A 21,918-nucleotide genomic window follows, 5' to 3' on the forward strand; every position below is an offset into this window, starting at 1 on the left:
AAAATGTTTTCTTTATATGTAACTGTATTAAAACTTGTAATTTGTGTAAAATAATTTTTCCATTGTATTAAAGTTCACAAATGTTGAATATGTATTTCAATAGTAATGTTTTTTATATCAAGTAGTTTTATTATATGAATGAAAAAGAATTAGTTCGATTGATAATTTCACAGAATTGGTACTCCCGGTGAAGATTGGGATTTTGAATCTCTGAATTTTTAAGGCGCCCCTGAGTCCACCCAACTCTAATAGGTATCTGACTGATTGTTGGGGAAAGTAAAGGTGGTTGGTCAATGTGCTGGCCACATAACACCCTGTTTCCTAACTGTTGGCCAGAGAAACAGATGACCCCATAGATCAAAAGATCTGAAAGGGACACTTTACTTAAATGTGGCTGGTAAATTTAAAAAGTTGCTTCAATTTTATTGAAGTTTATAAGTAGTAGATCTAGACTAGATCTTAAAGAGTTCTAAATCAGATATTTAGGTTCCAATGAATAATCGCATAAATATGAGTAAGTTCTAGCACTGGTTCGATACTCAAATTGAAGCAAAATTTTAAAATTATTTTTTTAAAATCATTTTAATATATTTGAAATTTAATAAAAAAAAAATATATGTTTTTAAATGTTTTTCTTGTTAATTGTTGGAAGATTAATAGTATTTAGAATAGTAATTGATAAGTTAATTTACAATCAACAATTCTTTTCAGATAATGTCACTAAGCAAATATTGTATGTTAATCAGATCTCCCCATGGTATAACTATAATGCTAATAAGATTCAGGAGGTGAGTTGTTTTAACATTTAAAATGTAACATAGGAAATCAACTTTTGTGTGAATAATTATTGAATATTGTTTTCTGACATTAGGCTTTTAACAGTATCTTCCAGAAAATGCCTGGCTATATTGGAGCCTTTTTTTATAGGTAAGCAAGAAAAAAAAAAGAAAATAGCACAGTATTTTGTAACCATATCTATATTCTTTTTCAGTAATGGTATTAAATTTAAAACATAACCCTTCTGATTGACAGGTATAGTTATTATTTCACTAATGATATTAAATTTAAAGCATAACTCTTCTAAATGACAGGTATAGTTATTAATTCACTATTTGTATTAAATCTAAAACATTGCCTTTCTAATTGACAGGTATAATTATTATTACTCCTACTACACATACGCATATATATCTGAGTATGAGATCTGGTTTAAAAAAGATGTTGATGATGAACTGATAAGAAACATCGCTGAAACCATTGTCAAGGCTCATGAAAAACTGGGAGGAAATCTAACAGGGGCATATTCTATCTACAAGACAATGAAAGACAAAACAGATGGAACTTTAGGTAAAACCTCTTTCTCAGCGTAGCTAATGTTTTATGCTACAAATTATATTAGAATTTTTTGCTTTTTTGAAAACTAGACTAGTGGTAGCATGTTTTTTACTATGTTTAAAAGTTGTTATTTTTTTAATGGAAACTTTTTTTTCAATTTGGCATCCTTTAATGAAACAGCCTGCATTAAAAAGCCTCCCTCTGCTTTTGGCCCATCAAATATAGTACCCTTTAAATTTAAAAATATTTGTTTTGTGCGACCAATTAAATAGTCTAATAATAATAATGATAATAATAATAATTTAAACTTCATTCCTTACGTATGAAATCTTCAATTTTTTAACCATCAGTTGAACTGAATACTTCCACTTTGCCATCTTAAAAAAAAACATGGGTGTATATATATACATACTGTCAGCATGTTATTATTTTAGATGGTCATTGGGTGACATTGGGTTCATATTATTATGTTATATGTAGGTATTATAAGGATGCATTCTTGTACTAAAATGAGGAAATAACTCCTTATATAGCAGACACAAATAATATGTTTAATATATACAATAATAACACCACTTAGGAAATACACAATCCAAAAATAATCAGTAATAATCCTGTATAGTAATATAGTAATAACATGTTAACTGGTACGAATCTCAACTGCTTTATAATAACTATACAGTGACTGCTTACAATAACTTTCTCAAGTCTTCAATGACTACCCTTTACTGGCTGCTATCAAGTAACTGGTTAGCTCATGGTTAAAAAGTGTTCAACTTCATAAGCCATTGAGTTGTGAATAGCACCCAAAACCAGTGGTCCAGAGTTCAAATCCTGTTGAAGACTGGGATTTTTAATTTCTGGATCTTTGGGCGCCTCTGAGTCCACCCAGTTCTAATGGGTACCTGATACTAGTTGGGGAAAAGTAAAGGCGGTTGGTCGTTGTGCTGGCCACATGACACTCTTGTTAACAGTAGGTCACAGAAACAGATGACCTTTAGATCATCTGCCCTATAGACCACAAGGTCTGAAAGGAGAACTTTACTTTTATATATACATACCTCTATGAATCCCTTATTTTCTCCCATCCTTCTATGGAACAGCGTGCATTAACAGTTTTCTTGCAATAACACATTTTTTTATGAACTCTTTTTTTTTTCCTATCTTCAATCTTTAGGCCTGCATCATAATGCCCCATATCTGCTTACCATTTGTAGTAAATTTACTTTTTCCAATTTCATTGAATAGTCTGAAAGAAAAACCCCTTGTACTATTTAGAACCCGCACACAGTTCTTGAACCCAAATGTTCTAGCATCTTACTTATGTATGTATATATATATATATATATATATATATATATATATATATATATATATATATATATATATATATATATATATATATATATATATATATATATATATATATATACACACCTCTCCTTATCCTCTTCCTTTTATGAAGACATAACCCCTCCCAACACAAATAGGTTGACAACTCTGAGGCTCCATTGCTTCTAGAATTATTTATTTAATTTCTAAAACATTGGTAAACATGTTGTTTTTACTTTACTATGACTGAATTTTGGATTTACAACTAATATCCTAATGGAACAAAAATTTTTTGTTGATTGAAGCACAACCACATAGCATGAAACATTTTGGACCTTTTGAAGAAATTTCAAACAAATATAGGTCTATATACTTAGCAAAAGTGAATTTTTTTTTCCACTTGGGTATTGTTCAAAATGGTTTTTGAATGTCAAAAGCTACTACAAGGATAAGGTCAAAAGAAAATGGGTAGTTTTATCTGTTTTATAGCCTCTAAGTAAGAACATTAGTGATGACCAGCAGTTTGTTTTTTTTGAGTGATAATTTGAGAAAATGTTCTTGATTGTTGGCAGCCTATATCTAGTTATCACCAATTTTGTATTAAGTATGTATGATTACATTTTTGTAGCCATAAACTGGAGTGAGCTGATTAATAGTCTTTCACTTGCCCCATTCTTTTGCAATGGTGGAAATTTGATCACCTCTGACAGAGGCAACATGAATTTTGACTGTGTTGAAGGTATGTTATTTTATATATAGAGATCAATTTTTATTACATTTTGTAACTTTGTCATTATGATTTTTTTTTATGTAATATTTAGACATAATATTTCAATACTGTATTTGAGTGGACTCAACCATTGTAGCTTGTTTTCTGTATTACAGCATGTGGAAATTTGACCTGGGGAGACAACTGCACAGAAACATGCAACTGTACACAAAACAATACTGTTACTTGTGAAAAGTTTTATGGGTCATGCATTTGTCAGTCCAACTTTGAAGGATCTTTATGTGATCAACCAATAGATCCATGCTTAAAATACTTTCCATGTGGGCAACACTCTGACTGCATCAACACTCTTGACCACTTTGAATGCCAATGTCATGAAGGTTACAAAAACAATCCAGATAACTCTTTGATATGTGAAGGTAAGTTAATATGGTACCACTTTTGAATAGTGTATTAAAAAGCTAACAATAATATGAATTTGAAAAACTTATATTTCATCAAAAGTAATTGTTGGTATCCCACTCTGTAACAGCCTGCAGTGGCTGGACATATGGCTTCAACTGTAACACTCCTTGTAGCTGTCAAATTGATCATACTCAAAGCTGCGACAGTCATAATGGCAACTGTACATGTAAACCTGGATTTGAGTCCATAAATTGTGAACTGGATGTGAATGAATGCAATCAATCTAGCAATCCTTGTGCTGGAAACTTACAATGTTATAATACATATGGAAGTTACCTTTGTGAGTTTTTCCTTAACTAAAATTGTTTTTCCTATTTATTAAAGCCAGTTTCATACATGTGTATTTTTTATGGAATGAGATTCTTTTAGACTTTTTTTTTAACATCTATGTTTATATTGCTTCAAATTGCTAAACCTATGCATTTTATATTTACCTTTTAGGTGCAGAAATGTTTGGTGAGTTGGATATTTACAAAATCTTTAGCTTAAATCGTTAGTTTATATTTTGAAAATGATAATTTATAGAGAGATTTACATTCAAGGGTTTGTTACTACATTTTTAAAAATGTTATTTTATAATTCACTTTAGTTTTTATTCAAATATTATTTTGTTGTTATATTTCTGTCTGTGAAACCTTCATTTTTTTTTTAAACTTTTCTATTTTGAATTTATTGTTCTCAGTCTACGCAAGAGTTACTTTGAACCAATCAGATTTCAGTATGTATACAAATGAGACTGCTTACAGCTTCCAGCAAACTTTGCAAGCATTTTTTGACATGTATGCTTCTTGGATTTATAAAGTTGTAGTACACAACACCACTGAACAAGGGTAAGAAGTGTGCTTTTGATCTGACAATAAACTGTCTTATCTTTGTTAACTTATAAATTATGGACATTCCTTCAAAAGGAAAGATTTCTCCATATGTTAATCTAGAGATGCATGTCAATTGAAGACTTAAACTCAGCTCTTATGTCACTCTGGAAGAAAAAGCACTTGTATAAATTTGTCCTATCGTATAAAATAAGAAATTTTACTTTCAGAGTTCCCTTATGAATAGTTTACCACCTGCAAAGCAAAAGTTGTTGACTTTGTCTATTTCTGTGCATTGACTAGATTAGGGGATTCCCCTCTCTGTCACATGTGGACTCTGTCTTTGTGAGCTTGCTCCCTGCTTGTCTGGAGTTGTCTTGGAGTTTTTGTTGCAGTTGCAGCAGTGTGCAAAGTAACTTGTCTCCAATCTAGCTAAACTTAATTAGATTGCACCCATATTCACTTACAGTTTTCCAAAATACCCTCTTGAATGCTAATTGTTTTATAATACTGTCAACAATTATTGGTATTTCAATCTTTTTTACCTTTACTTATCCCTTAGTCTGTTGGATCATGCAAGATTCGTTGACGGTCTTTCTCCATTCCTCTCTGTCTTTTGCCTTAGTTATAACCTTTTTCAATGGCAGGCCTGTCCATTCTTTTATGTTGTCCTCGAAGCGCTTTCTCTGTCTGCCTCTTCTTCTTTTTCCTGGTACTGTTCCCTGAAGGAAGGTCTTTGATGATGTTCCACAGAACATAGATATGGCAGTACATGATCTACTTCTTCTTTCAAAGATTTAGTTTTCCAGTTAGGTCTAACCTAAATAATTAATTATCCTGTCCTAGTTATGATTGCCGAATGTTCCCATCACCTGTTGAGTTTGCTAAATGGGACATCTAGATCTATAGCTTTACAATTTTGCTCTTTGTCTTTCTGGAATTTTTTTTCTCTCACTACTTGGAGTGTTTTATCAGACAGCGATCTCCATTCTAAAAAACATTTTATTAGTTTGTATCCTTCTGTTTGTATTACATCTATTTTTGCTGCATGCAAAATAATGTTAAGGCTTTAGACTTAATCTGTATTAATCGTTTCTTTATTTTAATCATTTTGTCAATTTGTTTTCTTTCTTATACAATACTTTCTGTCTTATATATTGTAGTTTATTCTTTTTTTCAGTGTATCAACAACTGATATCTTCTGTGACATTGTGATAGTGTCCGGCAAACAATCCTTTGATTACTACATGTCCTTGTTCATTTATTACAATTTTATGACTGGCACAAGAAAGATATGGATAAGTGGAGCTGAGCTTGAAGTATTAACAATCAAATTGTTTGATAGTCCAGGGGAAGCTAGGCTTGGAATTAATCCAAAAAGTATGTTTGTTTATAACCATTGTTACCTTATGTCTAATTCTTTTATGCTGTATTGGCTCTTTATCTCCAGACTAAGTTTTGTTTAAAATAAACTAGGCTATAGACAGTTTTCTACTTTGATCTCAATGAATAAATGGGTAAAATAACTATAGATTAAATTAACTATTCATACAATCAAATGTTTTTTAAAAAAGGGTAATAGATCTGTAAAATTAAATACAATAAGGCTGCAAAGCTACTATCAATGGATAAGGATTAATGGATATGATTTATGATAGTGTTATGTAAATAGCATTATGTGATTTCCAAATCTAGTAGATTCTGTGTCCAGACATAAGCCATACAGACAAAAAGCACAAAAAACACACATTTAAGCTGACATCTGATGACTTCCATTAAATGAGTTCAATAAATACAGTTTAATCTCTTAATTACAATTATGTGGCATTTTACTTCTTGTGTGACTAAAGAGGTCGATCCTTGATATACAGCTGCGATCACAGGTTGGGCAATAAACAATCAAATATAATAGTTTCATTTGGATTAACTTTATCTAACTGAAAAAATAAATCACCTTCACTTATCTGCTAGTCTGTAGGACCATTAGGGCACCACTCAAGATTTGTTGACCGTCTTTCTCCATTCCTCTCTGTCTTTTGCCTTGAATAGAACCACTTTCAATCGCAGGCCTGTCCATTCTTTTATGTTGTCTTACCATCACTTTCTCTGTCAGCTTAATCTAACTAAAAAAATAAGCCAATAAACCCCAAATCTTATTTTATATACTTTATCTAACTGTTATGCTTCTGGATGAGTCTCCACATCATATGGAATTTCCTGAGCTATAGTTAAAATTTCACAGTAAACAAAGTTCAAGGCTATGCCTCTTGCATTTGTCAAATCTGCATGTGACAGGTTTCTATTTATATTAATTGTTGTCCCTGGCATTTAGTGTAGTCTGGGGGTTTTCACTGCCTTTTTTATAAAATCCACACATTTTATAAAAGTATTTGGCCATGTTCATAACTCCTAAGCTGAAGTAAAAAAAAAAAGTCCAGCTGCTGGAAAATCCATGGGAGTAAGGTGGGGTTAGCCAATGGTCCATTCTCCAGCATCCACAGAGCTCTCCAAAATGGTAAGAAAGTTAAAAATGAATGTGCATACCCTGTGGAATCATCACATCCTGGATTCAGCCCTCTTCACGCTATCACATTCAACAGCTTTTGAAATATTCTGTTTATATCTTCTTACATTGAGGTCTGGATCCTGCTGTAATTGTTACTATGAAAAGACACAAAAAAAACACAACAACTGTCCTTGTCACACTATTTAACTTATTCTTATACCACAACAACAATAGTACCGCCTTCACCTGTCCCTTAGTCTGTTAGACCGTTGGGGCACCACACAAGATTTGTTGAGCATTTTTCTCCATTTCTGTCTTTTGCCTTGGATAGAACTTCTTTCAATGGCAGGCACACCATAATTATATTAAATTACCCATTTCTAATCACTCATGCCTTTGTGCAAAGTAAAATTGAATTATGTAAGTTTTGTCAGTGACATTGATAAAAAAAACTTTTAAATTACTTAGCTTCTGAAAAGAGATTTATGTAGTTTAGGGTTTTTTAAATTATTGAAGGTGATCTCTTTATACTTATAAATAAAATCTTTGTATCTTTTGAAATATTTGGTTGAAAAACTAAACATTATTCCAAATGATTTATAGTTCAAATACACATTTAAATAGCTTACTGTATTTCTTCAACAGTCAACAAACTCTGTCAATATTTTAGCGTATGTCCATCTGACAGAAGATGTTTAAATTCAGAATTTTTACCTGTTTGTCAAGGTAACTTCAGTTTGCTTAGAATTTAACATTTATTTACAATATTTAATTTTTCTTTCTTATGCTATCCCTAAAACACCAATTTAATATAATGAATGTCTTTCTAGATCTCTTAATGCTAAATCTCTTTATGCAGACTGCAGCACAATGATATATTGCTTACATTTAAAATGTTATTATACCAAGAAGAGATTAAAAAAAAGATCACATTCTTCTCTTTTTTAAATCAGAAATATGTGACTATGGGATGTATGCTGAAAAAGAGAATTGTGAAGAGTGTGGTCAAGGTCAGACAACTCTTATCAGGGGAGCCAACTCACACTATCTCTGTATAGGTAATTTTAAACAAGGGCAAAAATGTACTCTAACAGATATGTACTCAGAAAAAACTGAAACACAAAAATACAGACATTTATACTAAAAATATCTGAACTGAAACGATTTATTCTTTCTAGATAATTGTACTGACATCCGAGGCTATCAATATCAGTTTGATAAGCTGACTTGTGAGCCCTGCCCATATGATATGTACTGGAGTGAAGCAGATAAAATGTGCCTTGTGTGCCCCTACACGTCCTATGACTCCTACAACTGTTTTGGGGGAGGAAGTAAGTACTGTTATTGTCAGGATTATGTTAAGGCCTTAGCTCGTTTGCCCGGGCCCCTGACATTCAACCAGGCACCTTCGTGCTTACTATAAATAAATGACTCACTGGTAACAATGTAAATATTTAATGATATAAATATAAGTATGATGACAAACTAATGGAGTAATGACATTGAATTTGGAACATTTTAATACTGTGAATTTATTAATTAAATAATAATTATACCCCTTGCTGTCCCACACGTACACATTAATGTTCGAAAACACAACACACTGCTGTCTTTAGTCACCAGCGTAGACTTCCAATCCCAAGCTAACTCCCTGTAAAGACAAAGTAAAGACAAACTAAAAAGGTCTAGTAGACTATCACTATGGCATCGAAACAACTGCGAAACGCAGTTATGCCTTAGATACTCACCCTAAACAGGGGAACACAGAAGAATCTCAACAAACGTTACACCAGCAGAACAAAAACACTCCATCAACTTACAAGCAAGGCAACAAAAAGAAAGTGCGTTCAAAAATAGTGCACTTAATACATATTGGTGCTAGAATGCCATAATCTACGCACCGACAGTGATCTACAACAAACTATAAATGATTAAGAAGAGTTGTTTATTGTATAATAATGAAAAAACTGCTATTTTTGAACCAACTACTTTTTTTCAGTGAGAACTGTCAATAATCCACTACTTAATATTGAACTAAACATCACCATTGTAACACCAAAATGTCTTAGAGAGGATCCTCTGTATTTCAATAACCTAGAGGAAAAACAATTAGTTTGGTTGATGATTTCAAACAATGGATACTCCCGGTAAATGAGTCCTAAAACATTTGTTCAAAAAACACATTTATTACCTTTGGCTGAACAATAATTGTTAGTTTCTTCTCTTGGAATCAAATAAAATGCAATAAAAAAAACTTTAGTGGTGTTGAATTTTAAATTTTTAAACAATGTTTTTTACATTTCAACAGATTCTGTCTGCAGTATATAAACTGTGCCAATGTGATTACTAGCTATATTGGAAATGAAATTTGTATACCAGATGCTTCTTGTACCTTGAATGAAACATGTACACAATACTACACTAGGATTCATATTGGTGTCTATCATGTTGGGTAAATCTTGTATTTAATAGCAAAGATTCATTTTCTTAACTAAATACAAATGACGGAAGAACACATATGAACAAAGTATGTTTTAAAATCCTTTTCCCGAAGTGAATTTGAAATCATTATATTTTATTGAAATAGACTCTCATCTGGTTATATCTGTTTATGTTTAGAACCTATGTACCATCCTCAAGTCCATACAATCGCTATGATCAAAGTTCAGTGGATTCACTAATGAGGACTCTCTATGATACTACAAAATTAAATCAATGGATTCCATTCATGGTATTGTGCTGTAATTAGAGCATAAATAAAAGACTTAATTATCAGTAATAACTTAATGTTTGCTCACCCTTAACCTGAAGCTGAATATCTTTAATTATTCATTTTTTAACATGTTTTTTCTTCCTTTGTTTTGTAGTATTTTTTTTCTTGATAACTGAATGTAATATGTGCTATATTTTTGTCTTTCATTTATTATAGACCTACTCAGGCATTAGAGTTGAACAACCAGTACAAATTGATGTGAAAGTTATAGGTATATATAAGTTTCTTTTTTTTGTGTGGGTTTTTTGGCTTAGTACAGAAGATATGTTGGAAATATCTTTCCCTTCAAATTGAGCAATGTCCTAGTTGTTTTTATTGTTGGGCAAAATAAAAGTAATTAGTGTAAAATGTTGAATTAGAAATCTTTACTTAATTATTTACACTTTTTTCAGATGATGTCACTAAGCAAATACTGTATATTAATCACATCTCCGTATGGGATAGCTTCAATCCTACTAGGATTCAGGAGGTGAGTGATTTTAATATATAAAATCCTCTCCACTCAGAGTCAACCTAATTTTTGAGTGGTTAATTCTTTATTCCTTTTCTGATACATTTTTAGGCTTTTAACAGTATCTTCCAAAAAATACCAGAATTTATAGGAGCTCTTCTGTTTAGGACTATTGGGTAAGTGGACAAACCTGTAAGTACTATTGTTATAGAAAGCAATGTTTCTTGTAGACAACTGCTGTGCTATGATGTGAAAGGCAGTTTTTAAACTTTTGTTAAAAGAAGAGCTCTTCATGTCTTGTTCAGAATGAGAATATAAACTTGTTCAGAATGAGGATATAAACTTTATCTTTTTTTTAGCTGGTAAAACCAGATGGGAATAGCTAGATATTTTTAAAACCAAACATCTGAAACTGCAGTGTCAAATGTCCTGGAAAATTTAGAGTTTACGAAGCTTTTATTTTTTGTTCTAAAGAATTTTTTTTTTAAATTAAATATAATGGTCTATTTGTAATGTCTTTTTTTTTTTCTTTTAGCATTTTAGTATATATTTTTTTATTTTAATTTTAGTTGTACCTCTTTTTGTTAAGTAAGGCATTACTTTTTAAACCAAAAATAGATCTAGTAGCTATTGTGTTAGATATAAAGAAGCCATCCAGAAGAAAACAGAGGATAGGTACATTTTTATATTTTTTTGATTAAACTTATTTTCTATCAACAGATATTATGACAGCTATTACTCTTACATATATAAAGCTGAATATGAGTTCTGGTTCAGAAAAGATATTGATGATGAATTCATAAGAAACATTGCTGAAACCATTATAATGGCTCATGAAAAACTTGGAGGAAATCTAACAGGGGCATATTCTATCTACAAGACAATACAAGACAAAACAGATGGAACAATAGGTAAAACATTTCTCTCCAATATTAAAACAATAAAATATTTCCTTATTATAAATTAAGGATTTTATATTAACATAGCAATTATTATAAATAGGTGTGAATTTCACTGCTGTGTATTGTATATTAAGTATGAATGATTACATTTTTGTCTAGCCATAAACTGGAGTGAGGTGATTAATAGTCTTTCACTTGCCCCATTCTTTTGCAATGGTGGAAATTTGATCACCTCTGACAGAGGCAACATGAATTTTGACTGCGTCGAAGGTATGCTTGAAAAAAAAAAAAGAACTTTATTTGTATTTTAACCAATTATTTCATTAGTCATTGTTTTATATTAATTGATCAAATTTTATTACATTGTGTAACTTTTTCAGTATATTTTGCTTCATTGAATAATAAAATATTAGCATTTTATATATGTAACTTTTGTATCTTAGATGAAACAGTAATTGAAGCTTGTATTATATCTAACAGTGTGTGGAAATTTGAGCTGGGGAGAGAACTGCACTGAGACGTGCAACTGTACACCAAACAATACTGTTGCTTGTGAAAAGTTGAATGGGTCATGCATTTGTCAGTCCAACTTTGAAGGTTCTTTATGTGATCAACCAATAGATCCATGCTTAAAATACTTTCCTTGTGGGGAACACTCTGACTGCATCAACACTCTTGGCCACTATGAATGCCAATGTCATGAAGGTTACAGAAACAATTCATATAACCCTTCAATATGTGAAGGTAGATTATTCATATTATATATTGTTTTTCCAGAGAAAAATTTATGTATGCGCTAACGGTAAAACTTTGCTGTAGTTTTTTAATGAGTTACAATGTAATGTGTATTCCACTATTTTACAGCCTGCAGTGGCTGGACCTATGGCTTCAACTGTAACACATCTTGTGGCTGTCTTATTGACAATACACAAAGCTGTGACATTGTAACTGGCAACTGTACATGTAAACCTGGATTTGAGTCCATAAATTGTGAGCTGGATGTGAATGAATGCAATCAGTCTAGTAGTCCTTGTGCTGGAAACTTACAATGTTATAATACAGATGGAAGTTTTCTTTGTGAGTACTTATGGAAATATATACTTGTTATTCAAACATTTTATTTCTTTACTTTGAAAAGCAAAAGTAAATTTCAATTCAATTTCAAAAAATTATTTTTTCATTAATATATTTAGATATCTAAATATTAATATATTTTCAGTACTGTATAATGATTTAAATATTTTTCTTTGTGTCTGGTTTAGGTATGGAACAGTCTGGTGAGTGAGATAGTAATAGATTAGGATATAAAAATAACAGCAATCCTAACTTATATAATTTAAAAAAAAAAAATTATATAATCCTTTTGTTAAAATTGAGTTAATCAGAATTCTAAAATTTTATTTTGAAATCCATTGTAAAATTAACAGAGTGATATTTGCCATGAAAAGTTAAAAATATTCCTTTTAACCATATTGTTTTAAACTTTGAATTTACTCTTTACAGTCTATGCTAGAGTTACAATGAACCAAACACATTTGGAAAAAGATCAAAATGAGATAGCTAACAACATCAAAGAAACCTTGCAAACATTTTTTGATATGTATACTTATTGGACATACTTTAAAGTTGTTATAATACATAACAACACAACCAAAGGGTAAGAATATAAAAGAATATATATATATTTTCTTTATACTGCTAGTCTATGTTAAGGCATTGATTAATTTCTGTTATCTGGTTTTTCTTATGATTTTTAGCTTTCAGCACAGTATTTTCTTTATGAGTACTTAGCTCTGCTCATAAATATTTCTTAATGGAGATAAATGTTGATTTTGATAATCATAGTATTTTTTTTCCCTACACATACTGTCTCAGTGGAGTACTCTGCCTGTCACTTTGGAATTGCTTGTTGGGAGATATATTTTTGTCTTGGCGCATCTGCCAGGGCTCCCCTGAGAGTCTATCAATTCAGCATATTAATTAAGTCAATTAATCAAGTAATGCCAATGAGCTAACTTACAGTAGTTTACAACAAGCTGTAAGATATCAAATGTTATATGATAGGATATGACTTGATTGATAGTTCATACATAGCAATTAGAGAAAAACAAAGAGTCGATATTACATATTTAGTACTATTTCAGTGAAAATGCATTATTTACATGTAGATTACTGGCTTAACATAAAGGCACACCTTAGAAGCAATTCCAGGCATACAATCTGAATTAACACTGCCCACAACCAAAAAATGGCCCATGCACAGCAACAGGGACATTCTCGTATAACCTGGCACCACACTTTTATGAGGACTTAAGAAATTCTCAGTGACAGATATATTTATGGTGCCGCCCACTGCTCCAAATGGCCCTGGAGGATCTAAGTTTAAGTAACTAAGTATGAGTCTAACACTTATTTTATTAATTTACAAAAATAATAGTAATAGTTTATTAGTCATGTGAGCCCCCAGGGGACCATATGGTTGCTGCCATGTGCTATCTTTAACATTTTATTCACGAATTCCAGACATATGTTGGATCTTAAATGAATATGTATATATCTACAAAGTTGTCTTCAGTTCCTTCTTTCTTTCCAAAGCCTGAGACCCACACACCTGATGATATGAATGCACTGTAAAAAGTTGTATTTTCATCAGGAGGGTACTCAAAGTTTAGATCCACCTGACATCAAGAAGCAACAACTTTTTTTTTCTGGTGATTGGGAAATTCAATTTCAAATTGAGTTATGCTTTTTCAATCTTTGCCACATTAAACTAGATAGCTGGCTTAGCAGAATGAATTAAATTGCTCTTATTTTCCACTATCATTTTATTGAAATATCTTAGCAATCTAAAGATTTAGTCAGATTTTTTTTCCCTAATAGTCCTATGTATCTTGGTCCCATCATGGTATGTTTATGAATATTCAGAAAATCAAAATTTTTAGAAGCTTGTTAAATCATATTAGCATGTCAGAATATCCTGATCCTTAACACTTAAATTGAATTCTCTTCTTTTCTTCTTCTCCCAACAAAGTAATCATAATAATAATAATATAGGTATCTTCTGTATCAACAATTTACTATTAAAGTTGCCTCACAGCAAACACACAAGCTTGTAATTAAAATGAATACATAATTTAAAAACATGAAAAAATGTTCAAAATACTATAGAGTAGAAAGGAATGGCCTCTTTTAGTCACACAAGAAGTTGCAAAGGGAAAAGATTGTCTCTTGAGACGTAAAATTACATAGAGAAAGGTTATTCAGAGAAGTATATATATTATAAAAAAAATACTTATAATCAACATTTCATGTCTGAAAAAGTATAAGTCATTCTATATTCTTTGCCTGAAGTGGCATTTTCTACAAATTATTTTTTATTTTGACAAAATGTGGCTTTTTTTTCTTTGTAAGATATATTAAATATTTCTGTAACATTCTTTTTTTTTTTACAGGACCTCAGGATCTGATATCTTCTTTAACATTGTAATAGCATATGGAAAACAATTCTTTGATAATTACTTGTCACAGTTCATTTATGACCATTTTATCTCTGGAACAAGAAAGATATCAATCAATGGAACGGAGCTTCAATTTATAACTTTCAAATTGTTTGATAACTCTGAGGATGCTAGGATGGGAATTAATCCAAAAAGTATGTATATAAATAATCTTTCTGCTGAATTTTTTTTTTTTCAACAATAGGATATAAATTTGTATAATAAGATACATTTTTTCTAAAAGTATAAACTGGATAAAAATGTAACCACATTAGCAAATGGCTTAATAATTGACTGGTTCCTTAAAGACTCTATTTGATTGTTTGTTAGGATTTGTTTTAACACTTTCTTATTAGGTTGAAATAAATGGACGGCTCAGTGAACTGTTGGTTCAATTAACTATTACAAAAGTGAAAACAATTTTTTAATTCATGATTTGGAGTCATAGTTTCAAGGTTGAGGTTGCTGTTGTGATTCTAGATCTACTGACTTCCTGATAATGAAGAAACAAAGCTCAGAAACATGATCAATGTATCAAACTAAAATACCTTAATCTAATAAATTCAACTACAGTTGTTTCTTAAAATTACAACATAAATGAAATGTTTAAGTTTCATCATGAATGAATTAATCAAGCTGAATGAACAAACCGTGAATCTATCATTGTCTTTCCTTTTATAGTAACCTGAATAATCAAATAGTTATAGGCCTACTATTCCTTTAGATTTTGATCTGAACTAATGTGAGCTATTTTTAGCCATTCCAGTACAAGCTAGAAAACTTGAGTGGCTTCATAGCAGCCTAAACCTGCCCTGTCAAAGTAATTTTTTTTTTTGCTCAACAGTTAACAAAATTTGCCAATATTTTGGAGTTTGTTCTTCTGATAAAAGATGTCTAAATTCAGAATTTCTACCTGTTTGTCAAGGTAATTTCAATGCACCCTGACTTTGATATTATGTTAATGTTGTATTCAATTCTTTTCATATAAATTTCATTGATAGATCCATTTTTTTTTTCTAATTTTTTTTTACATTTACAATGTTAATTCTATCAAATTCAAAATTTTATAAAATATTAAAATTCTTCTTATACTTCAAATATAATAAAATACTCCCACAAATACTAACATTTAAAAATGGGATATATGCAAGTTTATATTTTTATATATATACTATTTAAATAGCTATACTAGTTATATTAGCTCTCTTAGGCCTACTTTGATTTTTTTTTTTCACTTTTTTACATTCTTCTTAAAATATTGTGCTACTAAAATAATTTTAATACATAAGATGTAAGAATGGTCTCTTCTCTCAGAAATATGTGACTATGGCATGTATGCTGAGAATGAACATTGTGAGGTCTGTGATCAAGGAAAGACAACTTTGATCAGGGGAGCAAATTCACACCATTTCTGTATAGGTAATCTTAAGCAATAGTCTTACATTTTTCTTTTACAAAACTACTCCAGCTTAGAAATACTTTGTAATGTAAGAAAAATATAGCATATTATCATCTCTTTTGATTTACACATCTGTAATTTATAACATTTATAAGATATCATTTGACATAGGTTAAAAAAAATAAAAATTTATTTGCTTTAGATAACTGTACTAACAACCAAAGCTATTGGTTTCGATTGGATAAAGTGACATGTGATGCTTGCCCACAAGACATGTATTGGAGTGATGCAGATAATACTTGTCATGTTTGTCCATACACTTCATACAATTCATCATATTGTTTTGGCGGAGACTGTAAGTTTTGCTACGTATTTCGATAAAGACAAAATAAAATAGTACTGTTGTTTAAATAGTAATAAATATATGCTATGTTTTTTACAAACTTTTTTTTTGTTTCAGGGAGAAATGTCAACAATCCACTGCAAAATATTGAACTGAATGTCACCATTGTAACACCAAAATGTCTGAGAGATGATCCTGTGTACTTCAATAACATAGATGAAAAACAACTAGTTCAACTAATGATGTCACAAAATTTGTACACCAAGTAAGTATCCTGTACATCATTCTTTAAAAACAAAATTGAAAAATTTACTGCACTAATCAAAGAAAAAATTAAGTTTACTATTAAAGACATTTTCGAATTGTAAAATCTGAGATTTGTCAGTAATAATAAACATGAGTCATAAGAAAACTATGTGATGTTGAAATTTGTTTTTTTTGCAATTTATTATTTGACAGATTCTGTTCTCAATATGTAAACTGTGGCAATGTGATTACAAACTATGTTGATAATGAAATCTGTGTACCAGATGCATCATGTTCCTTGAATGAAACATGCACACAATTCTATACTAGGATTCATATTGGTGTCTACCATGTTAGGTAATTTACATTTATATAACTACTTTCACTTTTATTATCATCAATAATACACATATTTGTATTCTAGAAATTTGACACAAAACTGGTATTTTGATACTTAAATATCTTATTTTGTAAATTAAAGAATTTCATTGAAGAAAAAAATTGTCCTCATGTCACCTTGTGTTTTCATGTATGTATTTTTAGAGCTTACATCTCATCTTCAAGTCCCTACAATAGTTATGATCAAAGTTCAATGGATTCACTAATGAGGACTCTCTATGATACTACAAAACTTTATCAATGGATTCCATTCATTGTAATTAGTTGTTAAATTAAAAACCTTTTTATCAATAATTACAAAATATTTTTTTCTTTTAGAACTGGATGAATTTTATATACTTTTTTAGAAATGCATTAATTTTCTTTCTTTAACATGTAAATAAGAAATATTTTATCATATTTAATTCCTACAGAACTATTCAGCCATTAGATTAGACCAACCCATAGAAATAGATGTGAAGGCTCTAGGTAAAAAGTTGTTAAAATTTTTTATTTTTCTTTGATTGCTACAAAAATAATATATATTTTATTTTAAAGCTCACTTAGGTCATAGATGTGGTTTTCAAGTTTGAAAAGTATAAGTATCCAGATAAATAAATTTTAAATTATACACTATGCTTTAATATTTAATAATAATAATAATCTTTGTAACTATAGAAAAACAAAATGTACATCCTTTTCAGATGATGTCTCTAAGCAAATATTGTATATAAATCAGTTCTCCCAAGGGTACAACTTTAATCCTTATGGGATTCAGGAGGTCAGTTCAATTCACTATTAACTCTTTCCCAATAAACAATACCATTGTTGATTTGAGACATTAATTTTAATTAATTTTTGGTTTTATAAACTTTAATTTGTGTTATATAAAAAGAGCATACATTCTCCTATAATTCTATATCAAAAGTAATGTTTTCTGATTACAAACCAAAATGTTATTGAAGTCTATGCATAACAGGTTAAAATGTACAATTGGGAAAATTTACAATTCTGTCAGAACATAGAACGAAATTACAGAGATTAAGAGTTAAACTTTTTTTCTTTCTGACTTATAATAGCCAGATTGTTGAGTGGATGATTCTTAAATCATTATTTCCTTTAACCAGGTTTTCAACAGTATCTTCACAAAAATGCCAGAGTTCATTGGAGCTTTCCTTTACACAACTGCTAGGTAAATTTATTGAAAAGAAAAAAAAAAATTAAAACAAGACAATCTTTACAATTTGTGTAATTCTGTTACAATATTTGCCTTAAATCTTTAAAATGTACAATTATTTGACAGATTCTATGACAGTTACTACTCTGACTACACATATGTTTCTGAATATGAGATCTGGTTCAGAAAAGATGTTGATGATGAACTGATAAGAAACATTGCTGAAACCATTGTCATGGCTCATGAAAAACTTGGAGGGAATCTAACAGGGACATATTCTATTTATAAGACACTGCAAGACAAAGCAGATGAAACATTAGGTAAAACCTATGAAAGAAGACAGTATACAAAAATAAAACATTAATACCTTTATTACTTAAGAATTTGTTATTTATTAAGGAACCAATTAAATGCTTCTTTGTCATTGGTAGCAGCATATCATATCTATATTGTAATGGATACATGTGTAATAAGATGTATTTGAAGTATTTCTAAATACCTTGATAATTCTAGATGCGTGAGTACAAAACAGTATATGATAACAAACAGGATGAAAGGCTCAAAGACTAAGTTCACTCAAGATGAAAATATAACAGTCTTTAATGTAGAATGGGCCACATTCGAGTCAGTCACTACAAAGATATCCCTTCAAGAGCCTAGCTATAACTGAATCTAAAAGTCTACACTAATCTCCAACCCCAACGTCTATGTCATCACAACAAAATGTGCATTCACTGTCGGTCTACTATAGTGCGTAACTTTACTAACTAAACTAAGTGTCAAACAATATTAACTATGTATGATAATATTTTTATCTAGCAATAAACTGGATTGAGGTAATTAATAGTCTGTCAGTTGCACAATTCTTTTGCAACGGAGGAAATTTCATTATCTCTGACAGAAGCAAAATGGATTTTGACTGTGTTGAAGGTATGTTTGAAGTCAATTTACATTTTGAACAAACATAAAGATAAATCAGTATAACCAGTCATAACCTAATATATAAAGCAAAATGTAAGGAGTATTTATGTTTGTATGTATGTTCTGAATAAAAATCTTTACTGTTTGACAAATCTTGTTAAAACTTGAGACATGGCATGAGACCATTGTGTATGTTTAATGTCCTAAAAGTTAAAAAAAACAACTAAATTTATCTCTATTAAAGAATGAAACTTTTTAACAAATCAGGTAAACCCGTTTTCACAGCATTTTATATTAGATATGAAAATGTCTGTTAAAAGGGTAAACCCCTTTTCATACTCTACTTTTTTTTTCCATGTCAAATTGGAAAAATTTGAAGGGAAAATTCACCATGTTTGACATAGATCTAAATCCAATCTAAATCAACTATATCAGTAATACCAAGAATCATAGATCTAAATCCAATCAACTAGATCAGTACTTTCCAAATCATAGATCTACATTCAATCAACTAAATCAGTAATATCCGAATCATAGATCTACATTCAAACACCTAAATCAGTAATATCCAAATCGGATCTACATTCAATCAACTAAATCTGTAATATTCAAATCATAGACAATCATAGATCTACATCCAATAAATTTATCAGAAATACCCAAACTTAGGCTTGCATATTGTGGGTCATATCTGGCTAGTCATTAATAAAAATAATAAATAAAAATTCATTTTTAAATATTTCTGATTTTATTTTACTTTAAGGTCATATTTCAATTTTATTTTTTAATATTGTACTTGAGACAAAGCAATAATTGAAGTCTGTCTGTTGTGTAACAGCATGTGGAAATTGGAACTGGGGAGAGAACTGCACAGAGGCATGCAACTGTACACAAAGCAATACTGTTAACTGTGAAAAGTTGAATGGGTCATGCATTTGTCAGTCCAACTTTGAAGGCTCTTTATGTGATCAACCAATAGATCCATGCTTAAAATACTTTCCATGTGGGGAACACTCTGACTGTATCAACACTGTGGGCCACTATGAATGCCAATGTCATGAAGGTTACAAAAACAATCCATATAACTCTTCGATATGTGAAGGTAAGAATTATACTTTTTTAATACAATGTCTTCTGATACTTTAAGAAAGATACAGTAATAATAAGAAAAAAATGTAATTTAAAAAAAAAAAAAACTTAAATATAATATTTACATTTATTTAATTTTTAAAATTTGAAGCAATTTTTTAAATAAAACAAAATGTACAGGTTATTTTCAACTTTATTTTTATCATATACAATCATTACAATCATTGACTTTCTATTCTTAAAAGCCTGCAGTGGCTGGACCTATGGCTTTAACTGTAACACTTCTTGTAGTTGTCTTATTGACAATACACAAAGCTGTGACATTGTAACTGGCAACTGTACATGTAAACCTGGATTTGAGTCCATAAATTGTGAACTGGATGTCAATGAATGCAATCAGTCTAGCAGTCCTTGTGCTGGAAACTTACAATGTTATAATACAGATGGAAGTTTTCTTTGTGAGTACATTTATTAAAGAAAAAAAAAATAAAAGCTTATTTTATTTATTTTCAAAGCATTATACAGCTAATAAATTTAATTAATGAATTTTGTTTTACATATATTCTCTTTTTATACTGGTTAATGAATATTTGTTTGCTTGTATTTTTTTAGGTATAGAACAGTTGAGTAAGTTGGATTTTAAATTAACACAATCTTTATTTTTGAGAAAATATTTCTAGGCTTTTTTTTTATAAACTGATTTAAATGAATATTACAATCTTTAATGTATTTACCATTTTAGTTACATTGTTATTCAATGTTTGACCCATTAATGGACATGTTATTCAAAGTACTATCAGGGAAACCTTGATGGTTCATACAGCTTTTAAAACTATTTATTGTTCACAGTTTATGCAAGAGTTACATTGAATACATCAGATTTGAGACTCTATGAAAATGACATTGTTCATAACTTTCAACAAACATTGCAAACATATTTAGATCAATTCTCATATGTGACATACATTAAAGTTATAGTAAAACACACTGTTACCATAGAAAGGTAAGGGCTATGTAATGCATTAGATTTTTTTCATATATTTTTAACTATATAATTGTTCTATTTGAAAAGCAAACAAATTTAATAATTTTCCTTTTGTAGTTACAAAATAATTTTTTATTCTTTTTTTGTCTTGGACCTGTGGATCTTTAAAAAAAAATGTTTATGATGTAGACACATTCAAACTACTTTAAAGGATTAACAGAATAATAATGGCAATGTCATAAATTCCGAAGATTAAGGATGAATGCAGTGTTTTACATGACTATGCGAACCATAAACAAATGCTTTAATATGATCTACTGTCATTTGTGCAACCTCAGTCACTTAGGGCTACTAGATATAAAGATTATATTGAAGTATACTTGGGTTAAATAATGTAATTAAATACTTTTTACTTGCCTGGCAAATCTAAAATCCCACAAATTAAAAAAAAAACAGACCAAAACATGGAATTATCTGGTAATTATAAACTCAATATTAATATAATAACACTAACTAAAAAAAAAAGCCTCTTCTATGTGTTTTATGATATTTCAAAAAGAGAAGATATGAAAATACG

General features: G+C 30.0%; 1 protein-coding gene and 1 long non-coding RNA gene across 2 annotated transcripts in view; one reads left to right on the forward strand and one right to left on the reverse strand.

Moving 5' to 3' along the window:
• The window catches only part of LOC106055042 (uncharacterized), a 135,679-nt gene that overhangs the window by 57,724 nt on the left and 56,037 nt on the right, over positions 1-21,918 (forward strand). Inside the window, exons 61-100 of the mRNA XM_056004484.1 lie at positions 712-788; positions 872-927; positions 1,151-1,347; positions 3,296-3,406; positions 3,553-3,816; positions 3,930-4,142; positions 4,304-4,318; positions 4,545-4,692; positions 5,855-6,054; positions 7,826-7,906; positions 8,134-8,238; positions 8,359-8,511; positions 9,180-9,327; positions 9,489-9,632; positions 9,800-9,911; positions 10,110-10,164; positions 10,346-10,422; positions 10,516-10,580; positions 11,125-11,315; positions 11,466-11,576; positions 11,787-12,050; positions 12,171-12,383; positions 12,569-12,583; positions 12,810-12,963; positions 14,759-14,958; positions 15,648-15,728; positions 16,118-16,222; positions 16,405-16,557; positions 16,663-16,810; positions 17,005-17,148; positions 17,335-17,446; positions 17,604-17,658; positions 17,874-17,950; positions 18,297-18,361; positions 18,473-18,666; positions 19,166-19,276; positions 20,106-20,369; positions 20,602-20,814; positions 20,969-20,983; positions 21,206-21,359. Of these exons, the coding sequence (XP_055860459.1) occupies positions 712-788; positions 872-927; positions 1,151-1,347; positions 3,296-3,406; positions 3,553-3,816; positions 3,930-4,142; positions 4,304-4,318; positions 4,545-4,692; positions 5,855-6,054; positions 7,826-7,906; positions 8,134-8,238; positions 8,359-8,511; positions 9,180-9,327; positions 9,489-9,632; positions 9,800-9,911; positions 10,110-10,164; positions 10,346-10,422; positions 10,516-10,580; positions 11,125-11,315; positions 11,466-11,576; positions 11,787-12,050; positions 12,171-12,383; positions 12,569-12,583; positions 12,810-12,963; positions 14,759-14,958; positions 15,648-15,728; positions 16,118-16,222; positions 16,405-16,557; positions 16,663-16,810; positions 17,005-17,148; positions 17,335-17,446; positions 17,604-17,658; positions 17,874-17,950; positions 18,297-18,361; positions 18,473-18,666; positions 19,166-19,276; positions 20,106-20,369; positions 20,602-20,814; positions 20,969-20,983; positions 21,206-21,359 (5,260 nt within the window). The remainder of the gene's footprint in view (positions 1-711; positions 789-871; positions 928-1,150; positions 1,348-3,295; positions 3,407-3,552; positions 3,817-3,929; positions 4,143-4,303; positions 4,319-4,544; positions 4,693-5,854; positions 6,055-7,825; positions 7,907-8,133; positions 8,239-8,358; positions 8,512-9,179; positions 9,328-9,488; positions 9,633-9,799; positions 9,912-10,109; positions 10,165-10,345; positions 10,423-10,515; positions 10,581-11,124; positions 11,316-11,465; positions 11,577-11,786; positions 12,051-12,170; positions 12,384-12,568; positions 12,584-12,809; positions 12,964-14,758; positions 14,959-15,647; positions 15,729-16,117; positions 16,223-16,404; positions 16,558-16,662; positions 16,811-17,004; positions 17,149-17,334; positions 17,447-17,603; positions 17,659-17,873; positions 17,951-18,296; positions 18,362-18,472; positions 18,667-19,165; positions 19,277-20,105; positions 20,370-20,601; positions 20,815-20,968; positions 20,984-21,205; positions 21,360-21,918) is intronic.
• Positions 8,620-9,044, reverse strand: LOC129921767 (uncharacterized). Its single transcript, XR_008773730.1, has 2 exons — positions 8,929-9,044; positions 8,620-8,831 (listed from the first exon to the last, which is right to left on the reverse strand). It is a non-coding gene; the product is annotated as an uncharacterized LOC129921767 (long non-coding RNA).

This window comes from Biomphalaria glabrata, chromosome 11 (assembly GCF_947242115.1).
Source record: "Biomphalaria glabrata chromosome 11, xgBioGlab47.1, whole genome shotgun sequence".
Classification (NCBI taxonomy): domain Eukaryota; kingdom Metazoa; phylum Mollusca; class Gastropoda; family Planorbidae; genus Biomphalaria; species Biomphalaria glabrata.